This window comes from Gallinula chloropus, assembly GCF_964237585.1.
Source record: "Gallinula chloropus genome assembly, chromosome: 27".
Classification (NCBI taxonomy): domain Eukaryota; kingdom Metazoa; phylum Chordata; class Aves; order Gruiformes; family Rallidae; genus Gallinula; species Gallinula chloropus.
Genome location: NC_140112.1, coordinates 6,633,506 through 6,661,321, shown reverse-complemented (window position 1 = coordinate 6,661,321; position 27,816 = coordinate 6,633,506). Strand labels below are relative to the sequence as shown.

Here is a 27,816-nt window from a genome sequence, read left to right as displayed (position 1 = left end):
TTTTGGCATAGAGTAATTCTCCCTTCTCATCATGCTGCATTTCAGCAGTGAAATATTTCATACGTGGTTGTCCCAGGATGTCTCACTTGTCAGATCGAATTTAAGACCTCTTGCAAATAGAGAAGCAGGAATAAACAGTGCTGTAGCTTTTGCAGCAGCTTCCAATTTTATTTCACTTTGCTTTTCCCAGTTTTATATCACAAACACTGAACAAGGGAAGAAGGAATTTGATGTATTTGAAATCAGATACTTAAGGCTCCATCATGATTTAGAATAGACCAGTTAGCCCAAATATAAATCACAGCTCTGATTATTGAAGAGGATGGAGGAAGAAAACCTAGTTTTCATCTGAAATCCCATTCTTTTAACATTTATGAAGTATGTACTTTCTAAATGTGTTTATCTAGGTGGCAGCTTCTGTTCTAAGATGTTTCCTTGTAAAGTAGTCCCAGTATGTGAAGCCTACAGCCTTCCCTGTAGAGCCACTGCACTCCATCTCTTTCAGGGTTTTAACCATGCAGTATTTCACCTTCTTTTCTTCCTATCAGCAGACGGGTTGGGTTGGGGGTGGGGGTAGGGGAAAGGAACAAAATAAATGAAAAAATCCCAAACACCAGAAGCTGTGTGTTGTGTGTGTATTGGCAATCCATCAGGGCCTAGTCTGCCAGAAGTTGGTACTCCATCGTGCTGGAATCAGCTTTGGAAAGTGGGAGTGTCCCAGCTGTCCAAGTCTGTTGAATTTCTCTTCTGAATTGGTCCTGGGGAAGGAAAAAGGGTGACATGTTAGAAGCTTAAAATCCTTGCATGTTTTATGGCTTAAGTAAGTGACTAAAACCAAGGTGTGTAGGGGGGAATTCTGCAATAACAGCTCTGGTTTCCTTTAGTGGTTGGGGGGTTTTGTTGGGTTATTTTTCACAGACAGCTAGTCTTTGGTGTGTGGGGAAAACCCTCTGTTCTCTGCATTCCTCTCACTAGTTCCACCTGTGGGAATGTGGGGAACAAAGAGGCATTCTTCTTCTGCCTCCTGACCCTAGGGCCTTGTTATTTATTCCTGGAGATGTTTATGGAGGAACAAAGAAACCCCAGCTCTAAATCCCTTCTGTGCCTGCTGTGGAGGGGTGTTACTACCCTTGAAGTGGTAAGGTGCTGCCTGGTGTTTTGGTATTTAGGTGCAGGCAAAGCCAGCCAGGTGTGGGGGTAACAGTAACCAAAACTGGCACAGGGGTCTGCCTTGAACACCCTCCAGGGAAGAAGAAGGGTTGTAAGAGTTTGTAACACTAATAGCTGGAGCTGTTTGGCCGAGTGGAAATCCTCACTCACGTGGGCTTCAGTGCAAAATCTCAGCCAGCTTTTCCTCGTAATACTGGAAATTCTCTTGAATGTCCTCCCATGGCACGAAAGCCTTTGCTTCCTCTCCTTCCTCGGGTTCCACAAAGTTCTGCCAGACATACTCAAAGTCTTGAGGCTTCATAATCCTGAGCTTGCAGCCAGCTGACTTCATTTTTTTCAGGGCAGCTTGCATTTCTGGCTCTTCCCACATGAACAGGCGCCCTACCATGATTGTCAGGCGCAGGTTCTTGTTCTTCTTCAGGGTCTCGGTTATCCGGTCGGCACAGGTCACGCAGGGGCTGGAGGACACGTACCAGGTGACGCTGTAGCGGAGGCTGGACTCGCACTTGGGTAGAATGGTGTTGAAGAAAGCCATTTCTGCGTGGGCAGCCGCGTGCTCGTCTTCCAGGTAACCCCGAGAAGTCACTGATTCTTTGCCTTGGGTCTCCAGAACGTAACACAGGAAGGTTTTGTTCCTGCCTGAGCTGTATTCCACGTTCCTGAACTGGAATTTGAAGAATATGGCTGGGAGGCGTTCCCTATAGAGAGTGGAGAGGAGAGAAGTGTCTCAGAGGCAGTTAAACAGGGTTATAGCATTGGTTTAATTACTGTGTGATCCCAGACAAGCTGCTGCATCTATGATGGCTGCATTTCTCTGTGTATTCAAAGGAGAGACCTCTTAATAGGAGGATACAAATACATTATTAATGAGATATTCACCTGGTTTTACTGCGTAGTGAGGCTTCCTGGCCCATTCTCACTACCTAGTGTTTCTCATTTAATTTTAGCAAGCTTGTACAAGGAATCTCTGGCATCTGCACTGAGGTATTGGAAGAGGAACTTGCTTCTGAAATATATTTCTTGAGACTCTGATATTTACTGTTGTTAAGGAGAGACACCAGTTGGCATTTTCCCAGTCTTAATGCACCTGTAGCCTGAACTGTTCTACCACTTCCTAAGCCTTAATACAGTTCTTTCAGGGGTGTTGCAATGTTAATCTGCAGGGTTTCTTGTCCTAAATTGTTAGGGTGATAACTCTGGTGTTGCTAATTAATGTTTTACCCCTGGTGCTTTTGCAGTCTGGGTTTCCTTTGAGTAGGGCCAAGCCTGACCGACTGGTTGCAGTTTTTACGTGTTCTAGTAAGTACATCTTCCAGTATCAGCTGAATACAATATTCAGGAGTATGTTGTGACTTAAATTCTATCTCAGATACTTTATTAAACCAAACTTTGCTATGAAAAGGTGTGTTTCCCACTGAAATTTTATTTCAGCTGTCTTGTGGATGCTACTAATAAACTTCAGATACTTTTTATTTTTAAAAAAAAGGTCATGCTTCTCTTCTGGGTTCCTAAATGAGTGTAATCCAAAGTGAATCATCACAGTGAGTAACATGTTTGCAGTTTATCTTTCACAGGTAGTCTGCTGTTATTTGGGGAAGTTAAAATTAGTCCCTTAAAATACTGTGTGTAGCTTTTATGTGTTGCTGACTGAAGATGTGCTATAAAGGACAGGAATGAAGACTGCACAGAGCAGCCAAAGTGGGGTAATGAAAAGTAGTAACACAACATTTCAGTTATTACACACAAGTAATCTGGCATGTTGTACTCCTCTCATCTGAGCTTTAGGTGGACCTATAACCTTGATGTTCCCAGTGAGGCAGTAATGAATCTTTGTAAAACACCAAGTGTCTTATTCATCCCTGTCTCATCGATAGTCAGAATATAATGTCAGGCCTCTCCAGGGGGTACACTGAACAAAGGTCAGGAGAGATTCTCAGACTATTGGAAATTTTAATTGGGGAGAGCAATGAGGCTGCAGGAATAAGAGGCAAAGTGTTGTTCTGCTGAGAGGAAGGAAAATTTGTGATGCAACATCTCACGAGATGGCTCTGGAGAGAGCAGAAGTGAGTGGTATGGAAAAAGAGGGAAGAGAATAAAAAGTGGTATGTTGCTATTGCTTACTAATGTGGGAATGAGGAGTGGGTGTATTAATTGGCTGGTGGGTGAAAATGTGGGATGGTTGCAAGTCAGGAAGAAGGACTGTTCGTGATGAGCTGGATCTGATGCCTTTAAAATTACTGGATGTCTTCCTATAGAGTGTGATGGATGAGGCTTTTGCTTGGACTGCATGAAAAGCCCCAAATAGCATGATAGTCTGTGCAAATCAGAGGGATTGAAATGGGAATGTCTGAGCAGAAACACCAGGGAACAGCACTTACAAGTCCTGCATGGAATACCTGGCTGCAAATACTACATTACATACTGTAAGCAAATGGCTTTTTGCTTAGAAAAGCCTTGGAACAGCATGCTGTCTAAACACACAACCCAGGATAAATTATAGCTATCATTAACCTTCTTTGGCTGTGTTATTTTAAAAGTCTAAATACAATTTTCCATAAATGTTTCATTCTGCTTGCAAAGTCTCAGAAATTTCTCTTTGATGTGTGTGTTCTGTACTTGTCTTAACACAGCCAGGAATTTTCTTGCTGCCAAAGTCCTGTGGCGTTTTTGGGCAGCTGAGGAAGTTAAAACACAGAAGAACACCCTCCCTGTGTGATTTTTCATGATCCTACAGTAGCACCTAGGGTTTATTTGGGCCTGCTACACAGATTCTCAGCAGAAGGCCTGGAGTTTCAGTTCCTGCTCCAGCTCTGGGTTTCCCAACAGCATGGTTTTATGGATGAGCAGCTTGGCTTGGAGTATGTGTCCTACACCCACCAAATGGTGTGAGTCAGCGTGGTTAGGGTGGCACGGTTGTACTTTGTGCAGAGACAGAGATTAGCAGTCTTGCAAATGCAACAAGATGTATAAATCAGAACAATTCTTGTTCCTAGAATTTCATCTGTGCTGGGACTGCCACGTGCTGCTCTCAGTCAAGGGCCACTGTAGTTCTTGTGTATCGTTTACTCATGGCAGTGAAGCTCAGAGTACAAGTCTGCCTTTAGGAATTGTACTAGAAGCAGGTTTTCAGCTCATTCTTAAATGATATAATCAAACACTTAGGTTGTTTAATTCTGCTTAGAAGACATCTGCACAGGACAGGCCTTAATAGAAAAGCCTGTTCAGGAGCCTTCTGTGCTATGGCTGTTTTCATTGGCAGTGTATTAATGAGGGATGGGAGCAGTCGTGTGGGTACAGACTGCTGTTTTGATTAATGAGCAAATAAATCATGCTGTTGTGGCCTGATTTGGTCTGTGGTTCTCTGGTTTGCATGGAGAATTTGTACAAACCTAGATAAGGGAAACTTGCAGTGTCTTGCACCAGTTCTAAACTACCCAGAAAGACTACTTTAATTTCCTTTTTGTAGCATTTTGACCTCTGTTCCCTTCTGTTAGATGAATTAGTTACCTGTTAGAGCAAGTCTCGTTTTCCTGAAGATGAATCACAAGACTTCCACTGATTTTTATTAAGGAGCATTCCCAGACTCTAATTTAGCATAGTGTCCCTTATTCCCTGAACTCCTTTCTCTTGTTCTTTGAGACTAAAAAATTAATAAAATCACATCCTCCAGAGAGTAACACCTTTCCTGCTTTATATCCTAGATAATGAACGGTGCTTTGGTTAATGATTTAAAGATTCTTTAATTAGTTATTTCTTTGAGGACCAGCAGTGTTGGGTCTGACATAAGCCACCCACTACCTTGTTTCAGAGCTGTTTGTAAAGCTACAAGAAGTTGTTTTAAAACAACATTGTGTTTTTAAATCTAGAGTCAGGTGGAGGTTCATTCCTGGTTTAGCTCTCTGGACTGCAGAGTGGTTACATCAGTGCTGAGATTGAGTCTGTGTGTCTTGATGAACTGTTTAAAGAGGAGATCTGTTCCAGGGTGTGTTGACTCAGAGGTGTGTGTAGTCAGACCTTCGAGACGGGTTTTATTGCTGATCATCTCGGCGTCTGTCTAAGATTATCTGGGATGTTCACCTAAATCTCTTCCTAGCAATATGGAATATGCATCAGCTTAAGAAGTTCCCAATAAAGGATATAAACAAAGGTCAGGGTGTTTTCCAAGGCTGTAAGTAGCTGGCTGAGAGCTCGGAAAATACATGGATCATGGATACACAGGCAACCAACGAGCTGTGTGTGTTAGGTAGCAAGAGTCTGCTTAATCCCATGTAAACCAGAGCAGGGAGGATGCTTCAGTGCAAGTGTGAATTGTACACTTCTGTCCTGACTTAGCTGATTCCTTGCTGTGTTCTCTTCCCAGCAGCGGGGATAGGGGGAAGGTGTCTTGGGTCCTGTGAGTAACCCCGTAGTGAGTGATCAGCAGAGACAGAACAGGCAAGCACAGCCCGTCGGCACCGTAAGGCTGCACACACTGAAATGTCTTCTGCTGTGTAATCTCACCTTTGAGCTACAGCATGCTTGGCTCATGAGCCTCATAACTTAGGGCAGAGTGAAGTGCTGTGATTGTGTTGTTTATTATGGTAGATTAAAACTCTTCCCAAACAACCGAGCATCAAAATACAGCACCTGAAATAGCTGTGTCATCTACTGCAAAAAACCTAAGCCAACTTCTTTGGAAACTTGGGTTCTAGCTTTGAATAGCTTCCTGGCTGTTTCTGACTAAATGACTAATTCTTTGCAAGCCTGTTTTCCCAGCTTTGAATGACAAAGATTAATTTTACCCTGCTTTTACCCATTGAGGCTGAAAACCCAGTGTCTAAGAATGACAGTAGCCTGAAGAGATGATGTGCTCTGAAGTCTGCTGAGCTAAGGTAGGCTGGAGGAATACCCAGCATGACCCCAGTGCCAGAGATGAGAATTAGAACTTCTAATGAGACAATAAAAATGTGGGATTATCTAAAAGATGCTGTAAACTAGAAGGACGTGCTCTTTGGATTTAAATGTTTATTCAATGACTATTTATACTATGGTCTGAGGTTACTTGAGCTGATAAAACAGTATCATTTTGCTGCTTCTTTGATAGCTATTCACAAATAAACACATTCATGCTGGCTTGTTGATTACAGAAAGTCTCCAAGAATGAACTGTAACAGGAACCAAGGATTTATCACTGCTAGAAAGAGCCTCATTTACACCCTGGGGAAAGTATAAATAAATGTGTCTACTTAAATGTCATGAAATATGCACAGATGGGGCTTATATCTATCCAGGTCTGTGTTGAGCCAAATGTTGACAAAAAAGGGGTTAATATTCTTAAACAGAGTGATTAGATTCCCAGTGTTTTTTCCTGTAAGCCAGACTCCTTAGAGCTATAAGCAACAGCTTGAAAACTAGGCTGCGTGTCATAAGATGCCCCTAACCCACTAGCTAAAGCTGAAACACAATGTAATTGAATTCAAGTGCTTCCACAGTTGGTTATGTGTGTTCTCATAATTCACATTTCTGGCTTTGCTCTCTGGAAATTTGTAAATAAGTAGAAAAACCCAAACAGTGGTTGTACCACTGTCCATGCTCACTGAGTATTTCTTAAAACTAAGGTAAAAAATGCTGGATTTTCTGTTTCTCTTTCAGGGCCCTGTAGGATTTCTGTGTTATTTCCTCATTCTCACCTTTAATAGCCAGTGCATTCGTAATAAACTAATGCTCAGATGCTTGGTTGTGATTCCTGCAGGAATTCACCAGGTATTTATAAGCACTTTCCAAATAGCATCGTGATGAGCACGCTGGGAATACTTGCATGCTGACAGCTCCACAATCCCTCACCAAACGGTTGAGTACTTTCAATTCAGAACCTTAAACTCCAGTCTTGCTTGGTATCAGGGTACAGAATATGAAATTCAGCTGGTACCAGCTTAATGTGTAGTACAGACTTTAACTGGTTCTTAGAAAAGCCTTACTCAAAGCTTCCTTGCATCACTCTGCTCTTGCTCTAGTATCTCTGCTCTGGTGCAGTTCAGTGCAGCTCACTCCTAAGCCTCAGCAGGTTAAGTTTTCCTATGGTTGCCCCTTTCTGAAAGCACGTTTCATGCCTCACATTCTTGCTGCCTTTGCAGAGTTGAAAGCCCTGTCATTTCAGCAAATAATTTAACTGCAGAATGGCACCAAGTAAGCATTTCCCCTCCATAATGAGAGCATGAATTCCTATCCAGGTTGTTTGGGTTAACAAGGAAGTTTGAAGATGCTGCCCAATTCTTTAGCATTTCTAATTGCAATTTGAGTGCTCTAAGGCTCTAAAAAAAGCTAACTTCCTCATTGAGATTCAATTTAGGACATGTCTTAAGAGTCTAGAACTTGTCACAATATGTGCCACTGGTCCAGTGGCTTTTAAGTTCCCAGCACAGGGATGTGCTCTGCTTAAAAGTCACTGCTCAGGCAGACGTGTGTTATCTCCAGACTGTGAACGACAGAGACCAAAGGCTGTGAACAGCCCCATCCCAAGAAGGGATTGGTCAGAGCAGACATACTTTAGGAAGAAAACACTTTTCCACCCCTGGTTGCGTGAGATCAGACATAGGTGCTGTCCTGTCTCATGCATTGTTTTCTGAAATGCCAGCTAAAATTTATTTGCAGAACCTTTCTGATCAGTGAGCATGTCACAGGCAGAGGGATTGGGAGTGGGAGTTGAAGAATCTGGCCTGAGCTTTACGTTCAAGCAGCTGGAGGACATCACAGGTTTGGTTGACACTGCCTCAGTGACTAAGGGAGACCAGAGGGAAGAGTGACATAAGGCATCATACTACTGCAATGAGCATTTTGAAATGCTCAGAGATAGCAGATTGCAGAGGTTTTTTTCTAGTTGCAGCTGTCAATTATATCTGACAGAGTTCAGCTTCCTAGTAGATCTCTGTTGTATCTGCCTTTTTCAAAGGCCAGGCTCACTGGAGCAAAAAGGAGCTGCTTGCTGCTTTGCTGTCTTGAAAACTACATATTGTTTTGGTGTCTTTCTGTGAGTTGGGCTTTTTGAAAGTCCAGTTCCAACTGTGGAACCCTTGAAAATGTGGACTTTCTAGCTTTCTTGAAAAGTATCTATCTCTCAGGTCTGTAAAGCAAAGTAGCCATAGCAGGAGTATCTTTCCTAATCCACAGAGAGAGAAACTTTCAGATGAGAGCCATTGATCACACCAAGAAATCCATGTTCAGTGCTCACCAAGGGCCAGTTCCTTCCATCCTGACACCATCGGGCAAGTGATCCCATTGCGGTCGGTAGGACTGCTTGTGCCAGAAGGGAATCAGTTAACACTATAGAAACAGACCTGCTTGTGGAAAACAAACAGCTTTCCCTGCCTGCCTGGAGGGAACCTGTCCTCTGCAAAACTCAGCCAAACTTTTAACAAAACCCCACAATAGCAAAAGCCACACTTAGACCACTTAGGAGTATTCAGAAACACCCTGGCTGAAGACGCCATCTTTAATTACCCAGTATACGAGGCAGAGACCCCTGAACATCCCCACTTCCCTCTCTTGCACCCTCATATTTAAATCTAAGCCTCTTACCCTGTCACAATTTCAAAAGGTGGCAGGTCTTCCCGCTTCAACTTCTTCTTCTTTTTTCCCTCGCCCTCCTCTGCGTTGTCAGGCTCACCGTTCTGGGCGTTGCTGGGCTCTTCCTGCTTTTCTGCCATCTTCTTGAGTATAGAGCTGTTAACTTATAGTCACTGGGGAAAAAGAAAGAGCAATTTCTGAGAGCTCTAAGGGAGTGGAGGCAGCAGAGGGAGGAGGAAAAAACAGAGCTGGGAGTTCCTGCACTCGGCACAGTTGTTGGGAGCTAAATATGGAACAAAGCAGCAATGATAGAGGCTGGATGGGGTAGGATGACCCAGAGGGTGCTCAGATGTCACCTCCTTCCCTTGCTTTCTCTAGGTCTTTTTAACAATCCCTCTTGCTCCCCTTTTAATTTAAAATTAAGTGACGACTTTGCTGTGGGCGGGTTAAGCAATGGATGGAATATCCTGGGAGCGTAAGGATCTGTTTATCCGTTGGTGTGACAGATAGCTGGCGAGACGCAGAGCTGGCAGCTTTTCCATCTACCTCCTTCTGCCAGTTTATTATATTGCTGACCTTGAAGGACCACTCTTTTGGCTCAGGCAAGGGGGGAAAGGGGCAATCCTGGTTTGGTTTGCTGAAAAAAATCCCCGTTGGTTATGGATTTGGCTTCCTGGGCCATGTGGAGCATCACAGCAGGAGGGCTCGGAGAACCTGAGCAGAAACCTTACCTGCCCTCTGCCCTGCTCATCCATGCAGGGACACTGAAAACGGGAGCTGAACAGGGTGAAATTTTGCTGGTTGAAGTCAGTGTCAGATCATACTGGTGTAATGCAAGCCAGAACCATCTCCCAAATGTTTTAAAGCCAGCCTCATAATTCCCAGTGGTGCAGGGCAATTCCCAGTGTGTGTGCTGAGCATCTGCCCATTGTTTTGTATTTCTTGTGTCACCTGAATGTTTAAAAAGCACCCAGTTAACTTAGCTAGGTAAGAGTAAGGCTTTGAAAACTGCCAGGCTTAGTGATTCTTGCAGTAATTCTTTGTTTCTCTCATTTTTGCAGCTGCAGATGAGTCAGACCTTGAACATGGGATTGCACTGGAGCCAGAGAATTGGGCAGATGCGCGATGAGAAGCGAGGGGTGTGTGGTTATGCACTAATAACTGGGACTGGTGTCACCAGCGTGTCAAGGACACGGTACTGGAGACATTCTGGTAAGGCACATACTGGGGTTTGCTTGAACTGGTGTGGTTGTGGACATCTGCCTTTCAGACAAAGAGGAGTGAAGGAGGACTGTAAAGATTTTATTGACACGAGTTTGGGATGTTTGGTTTGCTTGGCACTGAAGGAAGCAGATTGTTTGAAGAGGCTGTGGTAACTTAGAAGGATGCTCAGGGGTATCGTAGCTCTTGCAAGCCCTAAAACGAGGGGGTTATGTTTGGGTTGGGGGGGTTGTCTCTTTGGGTTTTTTTCTTTTTTTTTTTTTTTTCTTTCTTTCTTCAGGATTATGTAAAACGCTTCCAGTTTCTCACTCTAAAGCATTTAAAGTGTGTATAAATCCCACGTGAGCCAAGCCTAATGAAAACCTGAGTCAGATTTTTCTCAGAGACTAATCCTGCTGTGCCACGAGGGAATGGAAATGGAAAACGTGTAGCTGGGCAGGACTCATGTTTTAACCAACACATCCTGGAAATCAAATCTCCAGTACCTTGGGCTCTGCTTTTATTTCAAACCCCACTGTCATTGAGATTTGGATAAATATGAAATCTTAAGCTAGATTTGATTGAGTATTCAGTCTGGACTTAGTGGGAAACGTGCTTTTAGTTTGAGGAGGATAAACTGTATTCCATAGAAATCAAATAGGTGTGAATACCTGCTTTGAGGCCAGACTCAGGCTCTCTGTTACTGTAGTTGGCTCTTTATATCTTTAGAGAGGTCTGAGCCATCACAAAATGAAATAAATCTGCCATTGGGCAGATAATTTATTATAGATAATAAATAATATATTATGGGTAATTTATTCTGGCTACTCTTTCAAGCCTGCTTGATAAAGACAGCCTGCTTTGCTGCACCACCGTGTCCTCTGTAGCTTTTTGTTAGTAATGTGACTGAAAAGCAGTTGCTCTGGGGAGGGAGCACCCCCCTTTACTCCCACACTGTTTGCTAGTGATGAGGAGTTGTTTATTTGATGACTGACACAGCTGACATGGAGAGTATTGTGACAACAGCGCAATCAAGGATTTGACAAGTTCCAAGACATCCTATCCGTGGAACACGCATCTCTCATTTTCACGGTGCAGAATTGTATTTATTTTTAAGCTTAAAATACTTTCCTGGAGGGCAGGTGTAGTGTTTTTCCTCTTGCATGGTAACTATGCTCAAATTCCAGTTCCCCTGTCCAATTACTCTCACCTCTGACATTTCAGGCTGTGCTTTTGGGGATGGGAATCCTCTCTTAATGAGCGACAGCTTGTTTCCTTCTTACCCTTAAGACTTTAAAGAAACCTTCCAGCCCCTCTTCAGTCCCCCTGACCCACTTTTCTTTATTTTTGGAAGCTCTTGATGCCTAAGGTCCCATCTTTCCTGCAGCCTTCAGCTTTCACTGGCCTGGCCCCTCTGCAGGGTTCAGAGCTGAGCTCTAATCTAATCTCGGGAATGTGGCACTGAGACTCTACCTCCATCCAGCCCTTCCCCAGCTGCTTCGAAGCTCCATCTAGGGCAGTGCTAAAGAGTCCTGATCCAGCCCCTGCAGCGTTTGCCTGTGCCAAAAATATAAAGGGACACCGCCGATGTGGCATTTTGTGTTAGAAGCCCAGGAATGAAAGCTTTGATCAGTTCTGTTTGGTTGTTTTTAAGCAGCCCTGTCTCTCCCAAAGCACTCATGTGGGTGGAAGAGCGTGGGTGCACGTGGGCCTAATGACTGAAGCCACAGATGGAAAATTTCTTTCCATCAGCTAGTTCAGAGAAGGGGCTGGGGTGTGGGTGCTGAGGTGCCAGGAGTGCAGCTAACCTCACGTAAGGACCTCCCAATGGTGCTTCGGTTGACTAAAATCACACTGCTTGCCAAAAATTAAAGTTTCTCCCCACCTTGCCCTTCTCCCCACTAATTTAATGATTTATTTAGGTGGCTATGAATTTCATTCTATGTTTGGAGAGCCCTGCACAGCAGAATCACTTTTCAACCACAAGAAGAAGCACAAGAGACTCCTGCGCACCTCAGGACTCACATCGGGACTCTCCCACAGGCAGGGCTAAGCCATGCTCATTCCCAGCACAGCCCAGCGGCCTCTCCCCATGCCCAGCACACTGGATGCAGCTGTAGGTCTGCACTCTTCCCTCAGAGGTAATCCTTCTCTTCAGCAGCTGCACCTCACCTGTGGGGAAACCTCCAACAGTGCAGCACAACCCTGTGCTGCAGCCCCAGGATCGGCTAGTGAGCCGACTTTGGCTCAGTGGCACAAACCCAAGCTGTGGTTTCCTTCCAGAGCTCGTTCTCCATCCCATGGCAGATGTGTCCTGCAACATCTGGCAGTCTGTCTCCTTCTATTTTAAAAGGTTCGCTGTGTCAGGGCATTGAGGCCAGGATGACTGAGGAGAGCTAGATGAAGTAATGGGGAGTGGACCTCGGAGACACCAACCCGCAGTGAGGTTTGAAGAGCTGTCTGCATGGGACCACTGCCAGCAAAGGTGACTGCTAGCAAGGCATGGCTAAGATGGCAGCTTGTTTTAGGAGAAGATTTCTGGCTTTGCCGAAATTTTGGATGTTAAGGTCTGATCCTGCATCCTGAAGAGCTTCTCCATTGACTTAGAGGCATCTCTGAATTCAGGTGACATTTTGCCTGTCTTAAACAAGTGTCTCGCATAGACAGCACTGTATTCCCTTGGCCTGTCTCCCAGGCAGGTCATCTGCTGTCCCTCTAATTGCAGCAGGAGTTACTTTCCTGAAGTTAAAATGGCTGTTTCCCTTTCCTGATCACCGAGGGGTAGTAGAAAAGACCTGGCTGCAGCAGCCCTTGCCAGGAAAAGGCAGCTTTTATTGCATTCTCAGGCTGGAGGGACATTTTTGGATGGATGTGAGGGTGAAATAAGACACGGGCTGCGTGAGTCATGGCTCAGCCGTGCTCTCTATTCCAAGGGGACAGCTGGTGGCACTGACAAAACATCTCCCTAGATACATTGTCTGGCAGCAGTCCCCCTCCTGCTTTTTCCAGCTGTAACTACCGTTACGTGATAAATAAATAAACACTCTGACAGTGATGTGCAGAGGCAGCTTTCCTTCCCTCCGCCCTTGTGGGCTCTCTCCTGTCCCCCTCCTCCCGCTGCAGGACTGCAATGCCAAGATTTAAACGAAGGGACTGCAGCATCCCATGGCTTGGACCTGATGGTGCCCACCTCCTTCCCTGCAGAGCTGTCCCTCCCCATGAAACCACACCAGAGCTGAAGCAAGACACAGTGCAAGTGGAGAGAAGCAATCATCTCTCCTCCTTCCTGCCTTTATATTCCCAGCTAAAGCCTGAGCCTTCCTGGCCCATGATCCCCAACCTCACATGCCCATTACCACGCTGCTGCAGAGCTGGGAAGGAGCCTGCTTTGTTAGGAGGAGCTGCTGGCAGCCCTATTAATTCAAAGCACAACTGGAAGTTAATGACAGCTCCAGGCAGCACCACCTCCTTCCCGCTGGGCTTCTGCTGCATTTTTGACTGGGTGCAGTTGGAGGGGAAGGTCAGTCCCAGCCATGCTGCAGGTGCTCAAAGCCACAGGAATTTATATTCTGCACCACGCAGTGCTAACAAAGCTGGGGGGGGAAGAGATGCTGGCCCTCAGTCTCGCCTCTGAAGTTTACACACGCTCAGCAGTACATCCTCTCTAGCATTTGACTCTGTATTTTAACGTATCAATCAATTAAAGTTCCTTACTGCTGAAAGCAGAGTGTTTTCTGGAACAGCTGGTAAATTATTGAATGAGACAGGGCTTAGGAAAAGAGCCCAGCCTGCACGGCAGAAAGGTTTTGTTTATGCACACATGCTGGGTATCCAGCAGCCAGGGATGTGCCCTTTGGGCTAAGATCAAGTGCAACAGTCAGTTTAATATCAAATATGTCTTTCTGGAAAGACTTGTTGTAGTTTGAAGGGGAGAGATCATCGTTAGGCACAGTGATCTGAGAGGTGGCTCCTCTCTAAATGCCACGACCCCATGAAAGCGGTCACCAATGCACAGCCTTTGTCTGAGTCACTGCTCGAGTCGTGTACACCATGACACGTCCCATCATGGGTTATGAATGTTCCTGATGCTGGGTGGGACATGGTATCCCTTCCATAAGCCAATTTAGGGGGGGTGCTAAGGTGCTCCAGCCAGCCTGCTGCCTGGTTCTTGCTGACATGAGCAAAACTTGCCAGTGTTTCTTCTGGATGCCCCAGGAGAAAGAGTCCCAGAGCGTTGGTGTTGGTGGGGGAAGAGCCCTGAGCTTGTGTGCAGCAGACCTAACGTGAAATCCCCTTCTCACTCAGAGGCAAAATTCCCTTGATTTTAGCAAGCTGGGTTCCTAGGTGCTTTGGCCTTCTAGCCACCTCTGGTTTGAGTTTTTTCTTCTTCCCTCTGGTCATTTGTAACACAGGGATGGATCCACATGCTTCTTCCAGCCGTTGCATGACCAGGACCGTGAACCCTGTTACACAGCATCAGTGGGAAACCAGGGATGCGTGGGGGCAGAGGCTGATTGGGGTCTGCGCTGCACAATGTAACTGAGACATTTTCTCCATGACTGGCTTTGAAATGCTATTAAAGTTATTTTTATGCAAAGGGTTTTGCTTAAACAGCAAATATCCCAACTGATGCTTTAAGTATTAATACAAGAGGGTGTTTTGCTGAATTTGTCAATTGATTTCAAACTGTTATGTGTATTATCCATAGGAGCATTTGCTATTTTTGCTGCCTGCAAGAAAATAGTACCAAAGAGAAGCTAGAGGTGCACTTACAGTTGGACTGGGAAGAAGAGGAGCTGAAAGGAAGACAAGAACAAGTAAGCTAGTCACACACCTTGGCAAAATGGGGAGGGTGAAGATGAAAAGATTTAAAAATATATATTACTCTTAATTCCAGGTTTTCCTTTACCTGCAGAAAAAAATGGGAAGAAGGGGAAAGAGGGCTAACTTATGAAAGCTGATCATATATCTGTCCATGCATTTGGAAATGGTATTAAAACGTTGCAGGTTTGAACCAGACCCAGGGCCACCAGCTTAAATGTGATTTAAGTAGTATCCTTCTCCTTTTTAAAAGCAGAGATCGCTCCAATGACTTGCTTTATGTGCCCCCCTCCCTGGCTTCACTAGGTGGCTCCGCTCACCTCTGCTCCAAGCCATGCTGACTAGGAAATGACAGGCAGAGCGATGCTTAGCCACCCTAAATCCTTCTTAAGTCCACTGAACTGGATCTCCAGCCCAGATATTAGCTTCTTTTTAGGGAGAATTAATTTATGTCTTCCTGTATTTTGGCATATGGCTTTCTGGAGACACAGTCAAGACAACACTATAAACAAGCTCAGTGGTAACACACAGCTATATAAACCCCTGGAATATATAGGATTTAGGATTATTTTTCATTTAAGGTAGTTTATGATCTTTCTAGTGCTGCCTGCAGTGATTATGGTTTACATCCCTACTCCTGGTTACAGCCACATCTATTCAGTGGCTGGTTCTTCTGCAGCCTTTGCTTGGAAGATTACAGCAGTGTGGTGTGAAGGAAAGCCCAGAGCCCAGAGCTCTGGTGCTGGTGGGGCTGGGAATGGGCTGCAGAGGGAAGGTTCAGGCAGCAGACCTGTATCGAGCGGTACCAGGACTTGAGGGGAAAGATAATGTGTGGGATCAAAATGACAGCAGAAGATAGACTACTGATAATACATAGACACAGATAAACTACTGATTTCAGCTGCTCTCAGCTACTGTTATTTGTTTCTCTTGGCTCCAGCTTTCGGTTGTACTTAGCACCCAGCTCTGCTGTTTACGTGAGCTGGGCCCAGGAACATTCAGTGTCTCTGAAATCAGGCTTGGCCTGACTCAGGAAGGACCCCGAACCCCCAGGTTAGCTTCCTGAGCTTGAAGCTGGGGGTGAAGTATAATAAAGCAGCCTGTCCCCCAAGGGATCGTGTCGCTGGCATGAAGGGGCTGAAGAGACCTTTGGGGTGTTTAGCACAAAACCCACACAGCCTGTGTACTCCTAATGCACCCAGGAAGGAGCCTGGCTGTCGATTCCCTTCCCTGTGGTGCCAGAGCACAAGCCACAGACTCCAGACAGGATCCCCTGAGCTCTTGCAAACCTAGTGCCAAACCAGTAAAACAAGAATAATTAGGATTTTTTTATTATTATTCTCCAAAGGAAAGTGGCTTGTTTTTATTAAAAGCAAATACAATCTATTTTACATCCCCAGCTAAGCCCTCCTACTCCCACCCTTTGCAAATACACCCACACACCTTAATCTACAGTCAGCTGCCAGGAAGAAGATCCACCTACCACTTTTCTTCACATAAACTGCTTCTATCAATTAAAAAATAATAGTAAATATTCTCTGAGGACAGCATCGCCTAAGGTTAAGATTTATCAAAGTCAAGGGCCAGAATAAAGGATGGACAAGGACTAGTCCATGTACCTTTTGTGTCTGATTCTGTCATGGCTTGGTCCCATGCTGGCAAGTTTTTAAATTTTACAAAGGCTCTTGTGTTTCTGTACTTTAAAACCAAAATTAAATTCAAAGGCACTGGCATGGTTTTCTTTTCTGATGAGTTACAGCACACAGAGGTGGAAGAGAGACGTTTCCTCTTGGGAGAAGCATTTGCATTCTAATCATTGCTGCTTTATCTTAGAGCATGAAACTCAAGAAGTGTGATACTCCACAAATAGGAGTCAAAGTGCTCGGTCTCCTTTCAGTAGCACAAGACAGATTACTGCTTGCTTGGTAGCTGACAGAAAAAAAATGTTAATGGTATAAAGCCCAAACCAGGTGATATGTGAAAATGAAGCAACAGCCCAAATAGCAAAGAAAAAATAATGAAGTACGTTCTTAAAGATCAGTGTGTGCACAAGTGAAGGGCATTTTTGTTTGGTCCCAGAAGAGGAGGTGGGATTTACCATGTGTGTGACCAAGCTCTGCTCTCCAGGGGAATGGTGGCTGTTTGGAGGGGGGTGCTGCTCTCAGTTCTGCGAGTATCATGAGATCCTAATTCAGCTAATTTGACCTGATGGCATTAAGGTCACTCACTGTAGAGCTGCAGCCCCCAACTCAACAGTGCTGGAATAAATAGTTCCTGGGGTAAGGATGCTTTAAAGGAGTGCATGGGGCAAACCTTTCTTTTACCAACCATGACCAAGGAGGGAGGAGGTGACATGTTCTGATGCCTGTCCCAAAAAACAAATCTCCCAGATTATTAGCTCTTGGTTCACATCAGCATAGTTTAGTTTCACAAAATCCCTTCATTTTTGTCCTGCTCTTATTCACTCTTCCCTGTTGTTTGCTCAGGGTTGTCCTTCCAGATGCGGATGGTGAGGCAGGTCGCCATGGCCAGCCAGCCCAGGTACGGCACCAGCAGCAGCGCCGCTATCTTGTTAATGCGGTACCAGGAGCACAGCGTGCCTGTCGCCACGCAGTCCAAGAGCAGGATGTCGAGCAGTGCCTGGGGGGCAGAGAGAAGGCAGTGACTTGGTGCTCATGGGAACAGGCAGCAGTCTTCCCTGGCATGACTCTACACCAGATGGAATAGCAACAGGGAAGGGTTTAGCACTGGTCGTGTTAGAGATCCTAAACGCTAGGACCTTGGCTTTGAGCTCCAGTCAGTGAGACCTGAAGGTATCACACCAGGAGCCAAGACTAATGTCTTTTCTTTATTGATCATTATTGAGTTCTGCAGATTAATAACACTGTTTATGATGACCAGCGTCCCCTTCTGCTGCTGCCGTTTCTGATCTGCCTGCATAGGCTTGTTTACATTAGTACCGATGGCTATTACTACTTCATGGACTTTCTAAACCTTCCTTTCATCCACAGTGTCAAAATTCAGATGGAAACAATAGTCCCACTCGGCACCCTGTCACCTCCAGCCTTGGCACCCCAGGTGAGTGCATTTTGAATACACCCCTCCCGCCTTGCCTTACCTTCCCCTGTCCCCTAACAGCATAGTGCACAGTGCATTGTGTTTGCTTGATAAGCTGCTCAGGGCTGATGTGCCCCCCACCCCCAGGGATGCTAACTTCGCTGCTTGCCAGTGCAGGGTGTGACCCCCAGAAGGACTTATCTCTAACCCCGAATCCTTAACTCAGAGACACAGCAGTGGACTATCGAGTCCCTGATCTCCCGCCCTGCTCAGCTCAGGCTGGCTATCTGCAAGGCAAGAGCAGGGAGAGGGGTGCGAGGGACTGATACCATTGTCTAGAACCAGGTGCAGCATGAACTATAGCTGAGCAAAAGCTGCTCTTGCACCTTTCTTTACAACTGCATCTAGTTAGAAAAAATATCTCCAAAGAACCCCAAAACCCATGTCAGGGAGACCAGCAAACACACATCCAGCGGATGAATGTGTTACTGGATACGTTACCATCTTCAGGTTCCGTGCACCGAAGAAGAGGGGAGGCCAAGCCCAGTTCAAGGCCAGCTGAGCCCCGTAGAGACCGAGCGGGATGACAGCTTTGCTGCTGCAGCCACCCAGGTCGTTCCATATCAGGTAGGAGGCGTAGCTGTGAAGAGGGATGCATGTCAGTGTTTCGCAGCGAGTCAGCCTCTAATGCAAAGTCTTAGTGTGTAAGGTATTTTGGGCAGTGGGGGGTTTGCACGACAGTCATGTTGGCACGACAGCTGCATCCCTGTGCCTGGCTCCTCTCAGACCCATTGCCCGTGTCGTACCTGTGGGCCTCATACTGCTTCCCCAGGGCAGCGGGCTGGCTTTAGTGGCTGTTTACAGAACTGAGCGTGGGCCGTGTGTCCCTGGCCATAAAGCATTGCCTGCAGGGTGAATCTGAAGAGCTCAGCCCAGAATTTGGCTCAGGCTGTACTTCATCTGCTGGCAGTGAGCACCCTGACATGCCCTGCTGCTTCGGGTAAAAAGGGAGCTCCCAAAAGCAAACAGAAGAAATTGAAATGTCTGTTCTTCCCTGTATCAGAGACAGCAGGATGAGGGAGGGGGCAGGAGGCAGAACTTACCCCATGCCAGTGTACAGGACAGTCCAAGCAACGGGGAATATTTTGCGGGGTGGACACCATGAAGGTTTTTTCAGCTTCTCATACCAAACAGGTATTTCCTTTCGATTAATAAACCAGCCAAGGAAACCTCCAACGTGAGGCAGGACAGTAAAACCAACAGTATAAGCCCACATCCTTCCTCAGTGGCTTGAAGTAGCCTTTTGCCTGCTGTAAATGAAAAACAACAATCAATTATCTGCATAAAAGGACATTTTCCCCTACTTTGCTCTTTCAAGCTTTTTCTCTAATTGTCCACATTCCACTTCAGCCTCTAAGGCAGAAGGTAGGTGTTTAGTACCCTATTTAGCTCTGCTGACACCTCTCTGCCCATCTCCTGATCTCTGAAATAGGGTTAATTCTCTCATGGTTACATTTTCCCTCCTGATCTACCCAGCAAAGCAGCTCCCTGCTGCTATTCCATGGCCTCTTACAATATTCCCATGGCAGGGTTCAGCTAAGGTGGTTATATTCTTAGAAGACAAGACTCCAGTTCCTTTCATCCTTCCTCCTCTGCCCAAGTCAGACAGCGTACAGACTTCAGTGTCCGTTCACAGAGGCTCTGCATCTCAGCAGAGCTGTTATCTCTCCTCCACACACTAGTTGGAATATGAATCCCCAGACAGATCATGCCCAGAAACCCCCATCCATTCTGGCTTTGTCTAATTTTTCACCATGGATGTATATTTTAAATGAAGTCCATAACAAGAACAATTTTAAGAGCTCGATGAGTGTTGTTTAACCCTCCCTGCAGTCTGTGCAGGCAGAGGTGGCTTCTCACCACTGTAAACTGAGGCACAAGAGTACTTTCTTAATTTGCTCACAGTCTTCCTCTTGCATAAAAGGAAGAAACATTGACTTTAATAATTACATTATGTCCCCAGACAAGGCAGCTGCGATAGGATGACATCCAGCATGTCATTCCCTGCCCCGCATCTCCCCGACCGCTGTCCTCACTAGTGCTCTGAACCTGCCCGTCTCCTGCCTGCCTTCCTTTGGTCTCTATTCGCCTGCCCTTGTGATCCAGTAAGGAATTAAACCCAAATTAGCATTCCTGGGGAATAACACGTGGCATTCACCAGGAGAGCAGCAGTTTTCTGCCATCAGTGGATGCGCAAAAGGCACCTGAACAAGCACGCCAGGGAAAGGCTGGGGTGTAGTGATGAAGAAGAGAGAAGCAGGCACAGAGAATTCCCTCACCCACAGAAATGTGCCTGGCACTCTGAAACAGGGAGCATGAGGAAAGGACTGATGAACACAGCCGTCCCTATGTGGGGTTTTAATTCACAATGAACGCTTTGCAATATCCTAAGCTAATTGCTGTTATTATCATCCTCATGCTACAAAGGGACGCTCTTTAGAAACACACGCCGGCAGTACGAGCCAGTTTATACATCGGTAAGAAACAAATACCCCAGGCACCATCTCTAACTAACAGTTCCTTTACCAGACAATTTATAGCACTATTTAAGTGTCTATGGAACCAGAAAATCAACCGAACGCTGAGAAAAATAATAGCTGTTAGTCCTGCTTTTGAGGTGTAAAATGCACCAGCCGAGTTCTGGTTCCTGCACAGCACTTCAGCAAAGTAAAACAGCAACAGTACTTTCTTTTTTTTCCCCTCCTCTCACCTCCTTTGCAGTTGCCAGACTAACCTGATGGGCTGAAGGAGTAACTGAGGGTTGGATGTAACACAACATGCTTAGAAAATCTTATTTTACCTCACAGCTGTTGTAACCTGCTGTAAAAATAAGCGACACCTTACCGTCTCTTCCTGCCTTTTCCTCCTTTGCAAAGCAGAAGGGTTGGACATCCAAGGCCAGCTCCTGTCTGTAATGCTGGTGCTGCTGTACAATGAAGAAATTGTTGGCTGAGTTTTACCTAAATAGCAGAAGAAAAGGGTGGGTGTGGGTGTGCTGGTGGCTGTATCAGATTACACAAGAGAGCCCACGTTCGGGGAGAATTACAGGAGATTTGGTGGTGGTTGAGCAACTGAGCGGAGGGCAGGACTGGCTCCTAGGTCTGGTCAGCACTGAGAGGTGACATCAGAAGCTATCAGCTTGGTTTGAGGACAAGGATATCTCATCTGTAGACCAGAGAGTGGCTGTGTAGGACAGAGCAACACCCTAATGTCTCCCTGGGAGCGCATCAGGCATGCAGAAGATTAAATTATAGTGTGTCACGTGCAAATGGACATGGCAATTGTGTAAGAGCTCGTGCATAAGGGATCAGGTCCAGAGCAGTGGGACATCTCCTGGTCTGCTCTGCCCTGGTCAGGCCCAACCTGGAGTGTTCTGTCCAGTTCTGGGCTCCCCAGTACAAAACAGACAGGGGTCTCCTGGAGGGAATCCAGTGGAGGGATGTGGAGATGATTAAGGGCCTGGAGCACCTCCCCTGTGAGGAAAGGCTGAGTGAGCTGGGGCTGTTCAGCCTGGAGAAAAGAAGCCTGAGAGGGGATCTGATCAATGGGTATCAATAGCTGAAGGGTGGGACACAGGGTACATGGGCAGCCTCTGCTCAGTGTCTGTGGGGACAGGACAAGGGGTGATGGGCTCAAGTTGGAGCACAGGGAGTTCCCCACCAATCTGGGGAAGAACTTCTTCCCAGTGAGGGTGAGGGAGCCCTGGGACAGGCTGCCCAGGGGGTGTGGAGTCTCCTTCTCTGGAGAGATTCCAGCCCTGTCTGGACACCGACCTGTGCTCCCTGTCCTAGGGACCCTGCTTTGGCAGGGGGTTGGACCCCATGGGCTCTGGAGGTGCCTTCCAGCCCCTACAATGCTGTGAGTCTGTGAATCTCTGTGTGTTAGGTGGATGTGAGCTCTGCTGGTTTACTCAAGAACCAGAGCCCACCATACATACAAGGATGTCCCTGCCACATCCCCTGGTGCTGTTTGACACCACCTTGATTAAACAGATACTTTCAATGGTCACCAGTGCATGAGTTTTGGCTAAAATCCCCTGGAAACCACTTGAATCCAAAATCAAGACATTACACAAGCATGCTAAATGAAAAAGAAAAAAAAGCTAGAAATCAATTTCCGTCCGTAAGCTGTCTGCAGGGGATGGGAAATTAAACACTAATTGACTTTGGCTACGGGTCATTACCTGAATTTCATGGCTAGAGTCAGAATTGCTGGTTCCTAGCAGAATGTGGTATTACAACACAGAACCAATGAGATCTTCTGTTTTACTGGGCTGGAAGGAAATCTTCTAAATGTTTTAATATTTTTTTTTCTTTGTGGGAGGAGAAAGAAAGAAACTCAAAAAAACCCACCCTGGTGTACAGGGCCAGATTTTCAGCCAGCATAAATCACTGTGCTGCTGCTGCAGTGGTGTTTATACAGCGTGACTGCCACTTTGAAGCAGCAGATGCAGCAGACATAAATCAAGCTGCAGCCACCCACGTGCTCCCTCAGAGTCCAGCGCTACCCGCGAATGGAAACGGGTCGTGCCATGATGGGGCTGCTGGATGGCAGGGAAGGTGCCAGTTTGCTTTGCCACTGCAGCAGTCGTCCCCAGATCGCTGGGTGGATTCGCTGTCACCAGGCTTTGGCAGCTTGGCCAGAAAGCCAGTGATCCAGTGTTTAGTCTGGAGAAGAGGAGGCTGAGGGGAGACCTTATCACCACCTGTAACTACCTGAAGGGAGGTTGTAGAGAGGTGGGCGATGGTCTCTTCAGCCAAGTAACAGGAGATGGGACAAGGGGCAATGGCCTCAAGCTGCCCCAGGGCAGGGGCAGAGCAGATAATTGTAAAAATTTTTTTTACTGAAAGAGTTGTCAGGGTCTGGAACAGGCTGCCCAGGGAGGGGCAGAGTCGCCTGCCCTGGATGTGTTTAAAAAAAGGGTAGATCAGGTATTAGGGATATGCTTTAGCATAGGACGGGAACGGTTGGACTTGGTGGTCTTAAAGGTCTTTTCCACCCTTGTGATTCTGTGACTCTGTGATCTGATGGGTTTTAGCTGGTGGTGTTTCCTTTCCTGGGCTCGAGCACGAAGCCCTGATGGCTGGTGTGCATGGTGTGCAGCTGTTGTGTTACTGGGCTGGGTCAGAGTGTAATGTGCTGGCAGAATTAAAAACTGAGGGTCGTGTCACAGGGCTCTTGGTAAGTCTGTGAAGCTGCAGATGGAGTGTTGGCAGGGGGTTGGACCCGATGGGCTCTGGAGGTCCCTTCCAACCCCTACAATTCTGTGATGCTGCGATACTGCCTGACTGGGGAAAAGCAAATGCAAAGAGGACAAAAAGAGCAGAGGCAATTACAGGCCTAAAAGTCATGTATCAGCCCTACTTGAGCTTTAGAGCAAAGAAGGGGATGAGCAAAGATGTGGAGGTACCTGGAAAAATGGGATAACAGATTTGCCTGAAGAGGCTCAGGGCAGGAGGAAGTCTGTTGCCTGGGGAGATGTCCATTTCCTAAAGGAGATGTGGCACACCTTGCTTGTCTGGACTGCTGGGTGGCATCTGTCCCAGCACCTCTGAGGCACGGGTGAAGCTGAAGTTGGGCCAGCAGACAGGTAGACAGAAGAGACAGCAGGATGGAGCGCAGAAAGACAAGGCTCAGGTTTGGGAAGAGTCTTTGGTGGCATCAACCAGGGACCAGTCCTGGTCCCAGGGTGATTTTACATCCAGTGCACAGGCGGGTGTGTGTGCCTCAGGCCTCCCCTTCTGTGGGGGAGCACGTGCAGCGGGACGGAACAGTCCCACAAGAAACCGGAAAGACTTTCTCTAGCACAGCGTTGGTTTTCCTCTGTTACCACAGATTTCTGTCTCAATATTTCTGGTTTGGATCATTTTACAGTAACACACGATGAAGTAATACTGCCTCTTAGTAAAATAATTTCTCTACTAAGGTCTCGGCATGCTTCTCGTCATTAAAGTGATATTACTGCTGGGTTTCAGACCGCTGCCGTGTGCCTGCAGTGTGTTTTCATGAAGGAAAAGACATGGGAGAGCTGAGTTACACAACTGTGTTTGTTTTCCTCTTCTTAGCAACCTTTGCACGTTGTCCCAAGAGGTTCTCAGCCTGTGCAAGATTAATTGCCCAAATATAAAAGCCCTGTTAACCTGAATATATTACTGAAAAACAGCATATTTCAATCTGCCCTAGTTTTGAAAATAAAGATGCCGGGTCAGCTCCTGGCATAAATCTGCAGTGCTCCTCGGAAAACAGCAGAGCATCTCTGATTTACATCAGCAATAAAGTCGTCCTGGTTTGTCTGCTGGTGATGAGAGCCCGAGTGAGCTCACCCTGCTGCCGTAAAGGACGCAGTGGTGGCCAGGGAGGCACCTTCCCCACAGTCACCATCTCCTGAGCACCTCAAAACCTGCCAGTCCTGATGTGGCAAAATCAAATGTTTCATTTTTCAGTATAAGCAAGGAAAAAAAAACCACCCCAAACAAATCCCTACTTTTATTTCTGATGAATGCAAGAGTGTCTTTAAAAGTTTTTTTCTTATGGTGAAATGAAATCCCTGGATAACATGAAATGATGTAGGAATTCCCAGCTGGTCACTTGGCTTTTTGCACCAAGGTGGCCCTGGGCAGCTCATCACAGGAGCTCATGGTCCCTCAAAACTTGGATGTGAATTCCTCTTGTGAGCTGAACATTGCAGCTTGAATTTCTGCCCTCTCTCCACTAGAGGGAATGTCTAAAACATCTTTTTTTTGGGAATTAAAGTCCAGTTTTCTGTGTGTTCAAAAGGATGCTGCTGTATCTGATGCACCGGAGACCTGGCACAAGATCTTTTCTCCATCCTGGCTGATTATAACTAATCACAGGAACAAGCTCTGTTGTGAGAACCACAGCAAAATAATCTTAAAAAATAAGGCTTTTGTGTTTATTCGGGGCTTGTGATTTCTCTGCCCTCAGGCAGGACCAGGCGCACCCCAAGTCCCATGGGGGGCTCGCCCATGGCTGGGGTCTCTGCATGTCTCTGTGGCCAGCCGGGAGCTGACAAGCTGGGCTGAGTTTTGAAGGTGACTGTTAAACACTGGAGCCTCTCGTTAGCATTGCTGCTTGTCGGGGCCGTGCACAGCGCTGCCGGCGAGCGATAACCTCAGGGGAATGGAGCCGCCTTATCTGCCCACAGAAGTTGCACCTCGGTGGCCAAGGAGTCACTGTTAACAGACAGTTCAGCGCCGCCTTGCACCTTGCCAGCAGCTTAGTGAAGCGCGAGCAGTTCAGTCTCGCAGCTTAACAAATTACCGCTCTCCAGCTGAGCCTCGTTAATTAACCACGTTGTGCAGGCCCAGCCCAGCACTAATGTGATATAAAATGTTTTGCCTTTGTCTACCATGACCTTCCTCAAGCAGGATGTGCCTTCCTGGGGTGTTTGGTGGCACTAATGTTGACCCACAGCAGTTGAAGGGTGAAAGTGTGTTAACAGCATCCCTAACCCTGCATCCTGTCTGCCTGCATTGCAAGGTGGGGTGCTGAGCTCCTGCTGCTGGCACGGTGCTCGGGGATGTGCAGAGGGATGGCTTTTTGTCTCAGAGGACTCTGCCTTTCCCCCAGAAAAATGAAAACTAGCAGGCTGCAGGAATGCCCCAGTGTGCTGTATGGCAGCAGTTTAAGTCTTAACTCAACTCAGGTGCTTAGTTAGGTCTTGCTAAGTCATGTTCACCAGCCTGGACTTAACATCAGATCAGGATACCAGGTTTAAAGTGAGTCGGAATAATAGTTTTCACAAAGGATTTTGAAATGCCTCAGTATAGCAGTTTAAAATGCACTTCGAGGTCTTTCCTACATGCAGAGTTAATTGAGAAAAGCTATTGCTGGTTTGAGGGGTGCTCACGCTTCAGTTGAGTTCACTTTAATGTGCTGATGGGCCCTAAATCACCCTGGTTCGGATTTCCAGCCAGGCTTTGTGGTAAGGGCATGATCTGCACCAGTTATGAAGAAACTGGGGAGAGGGTTTTCCTGCTGGCACTTTCAGAAGGAACCTGAGAACCTCCCTGAGGTCCTAAAAAAGCAGCAGATAACCTCTGGCCCCTTAGCTGGGTATTCTACAACTGTAAGAAAAGCTCTTGGGTATTTCCCCAGCCGGGCAGTTCAGACAGTGAACTGGGAAAGACAAGCACCAGCAACAGGCAGCGAGGGGTGAACCTGAGTAGACCAGATGCCTCTTATTCCTGGAGCAGGATGGTGTAACCCTTTCCTGCACACAGCCTGGCTAACTCAGCCTCCTGCCTGGGATTTATAACTTACCTTTCCCTCCTCCCACTATGTTACCTCTAAACCTGCATCTGTTACACAGTTCAGGCTGAGATTAGGTTGGCTGAGGAACTTACAGCGGAGTATTTTTGTTGTTCTTCCAATGGAAATGCCCTTTTTACCCAGAGGAAAAATTTTGGTGGCTTTTAAAGTATTTGTGATTCTATCAAAATGCATCAAAACAATGCTCTGAGGAGTTTTTGTGAGGAGAACTGAATTTCTCTTCTGGGCTTCTTCAGTCGCAGCAGGAAGTGAAGAGGTGGAAGAACATGGGGATGGGAGGGAATTCTGAGCACAGGGAATATAAAGGTTCTGCAGAAACCAGGGTTTTGTTAAAGGCAGAGAAGCCACAATATTTGGGAGATATGACAAATGTTAGGGTTTTGTTTTCATCTGCTTGTTCTGAAGTGTGCATCCTTTGCTTGGATGAACAGCTCTAACCTTGGTGTTACTCTTATTGAGGATGGTTGTTCGTCTTTTTGGGAGTGACTCTTTATAAACCTGTCTTTTTTCTCTTTATTTTCCCCCAGATGTGTGTGCAAAGCAACTCTGGCCTCTTGCAGCACCCTCTCCAAAGCGCTGCAATCAGATGCTTCACATCTGGGCACCTTCCAGGCTGGGGGAGCAAGTGAACCACAGGAGAAAGACAACATCCATTCCTGATGTCCTCCTCTCACGGCTTTTAAGGTCAGTTCCTCAGCAGTTGGGGTGGTGGCTCTTGCCTTGGTAGGACGTTCCACATGAAGCTGTCACAGCAAAGGCTTCTGCTTGAGCGTGGTGTGTTTCTCCATCTCTCAGCAGTGGGGGGGAGTTGGCAGCTGCAGCGTCTGGAGGGGATGGAGCACGATGCTCCTGCTGGGAATGATGCTTGGTTGCATCAGGGGGTAACAAAGATGTGGACTGCAGTAGGAGTAACGTTGCAGATAGTAAAATGAGCATCTGGGAACTGCTTTAAAGGCAAGGCTCAAAGTCTGAACAAGCTGTAGAGTGCCAGAACTGTCTTTATGGCTCTGCCTTTCCCTTGCTCACATGTGCCAGATGCTAAAAGTGGCTCATTTCTTCTTAGAAAGCTGCCCTGCTGCCTTGGTGCCTTGATGGTGGGATTGCTTTGTTGGTAAGGAAGTGCAGCTTCACCATGGTGATACACGTTGTTTAGCTGCAGGTTATTGCAAGAAGATCGCAAGGAAAAGGAGTTGTGAAACATCCTGTGCAGCTTGTGTGCTGCCACAGAGTTCACAGAGGGTGTTATTTGAGCCTCATCCAGTTTCAGCTTCCTGACCTTTCCTCCAGGTACTGCAGAGCAAGTGTGGAACACCCCCACCCAATCCCAGGTGTAAATCCCCCCAGATTGTGCACAGTCAGCACATGGTAAATGCCAAGGTGCTTCCCTGGACTGTTCTGGTGAACAAGCTGATGGGAAGAGGCATGGTTCAAGCAAATGGGAGGGTATTTTTGGAGAGAAGGAGTTCTGAATTAGAAATGTGGCTTATACAAAGACAGTGTTATAGTTTGGTCTCCTTCAGTGACTGGTGTAAGTAGGAAGCTGAATTTATTGCTTGCTTTGTGCTGAATCAGGTCTTCTAACTGTAACAGAAGAGGTTCCTCCATCTACAACAGTGATCCATCCAGGGGCACTGAGTTACTGCAGTATTCCCCACGGCCATCTGATGATAAGGG

At 46.5% G+C, this 27,816-nt stretch overlaps 2 protein-coding genes and 1 long non-coding RNA gene across 3 annotated transcripts; 1 reads left to right on the top strand and 2 right to left on the bottom strand.

The window, feature by feature from the left end:
• Positions 1 to 141: 141 nt before the first annotated feature.
• Positions 142 to 9,103, bottom strand: APOBEC2 (apolipoprotein B mRNA editing enzyme catalytic subunit 2). The gene is made up of 3 exons (XM_084275795.1): positions 8,725 to 9,103; positions 1,321 to 1,868; positions 142 to 758 (listed from the first exon to the last, which is right to left on the bottom strand). Exons 1-2 carry the CDS (start codon positions 8,850 to 8,852, stop codon positions 1,328 to 1,330), a joined length of 669 nt encoding a protein of 222 aa, XP_084131921.1. The 5' UTR covers positions 8,853 to 9,103; the 3' UTR covers positions 142 to 758; positions 1,321 to 1,327.
• A 5,593-nt stretch (positions 9,104 to 14,696) lies between these two features.
• LOC311201652 lies at positions 14,697 to 18,351 on the top strand. Its single transcript, XR_014617876.1, has 3 exons — positions 14,697 to 14,729; positions 17,745 to 17,811; positions 18,301 to 18,351. It is a non-coding gene; the product is annotated as an uncharacterized lncRNA (long non-coding RNA).
• Positions 16,061 to 20,738, bottom strand: TSPO2 (translocator protein 2). The gene is made up of 4 exons (XM_084276072.1): positions 20,695 to 20,738; positions 18,894 to 19,100; positions 18,292 to 18,430; positions 16,061 to 17,373 (listed from the first exon to the last, which is right to left on the bottom strand). Exons 2-4 carry the CDS (start codon positions 19,064 to 19,066, stop codon positions 17,191 to 17,193), a joined length of 495 nt encoding a protein of 164 aa, XP_084132198.1. The 5' UTR covers positions 19,067 to 19,100; positions 20,695 to 20,738; the 3' UTR covers positions 16,061 to 17,190.
• Between the last annotated feature and the right edge of the window lie 7,078 nt (positions 20,739 to 27,816).

Bases quoted from the DNA above. Each gene is read 5' to 3' on its own strand.
- APOBEC2 (XM_084275795.1), bottom strand. From the start codon at position 8,852: ATGGCAGAAAAGCAGGAAGAGCCCAGCAACGCCCAGAACGGTGAGCCT. The intron at 1,869-8,724 runs GTAAGAGGCTTA...CACTCTCTATAG, and splicing joins CCTTTTGAAATTGTGACAGG to GGAACGCCTCCCAGCCATAT.
- TSPO2 (XM_084276072.1), bottom strand. From the start codon at position 19,066: ATGTGGGCTTATACTGTTGGTTTTACTGTCCTGCCTCACGTTGGAGGT. The intron at 18,431-18,893 runs GTAAGTTCTGCC...CCCTCTTCACAG, and splicing joins GTCCTGTACACTGGCATGGG to CTACGCCTCCTACCTGATAT. The intron at 17,374-18,291 runs GTAACGTATCCA...TCTGCCCCCCAG, and splicing joins GTGCACGGAACCTGAAGATG to GCACTGCTCGACATCCTGCT.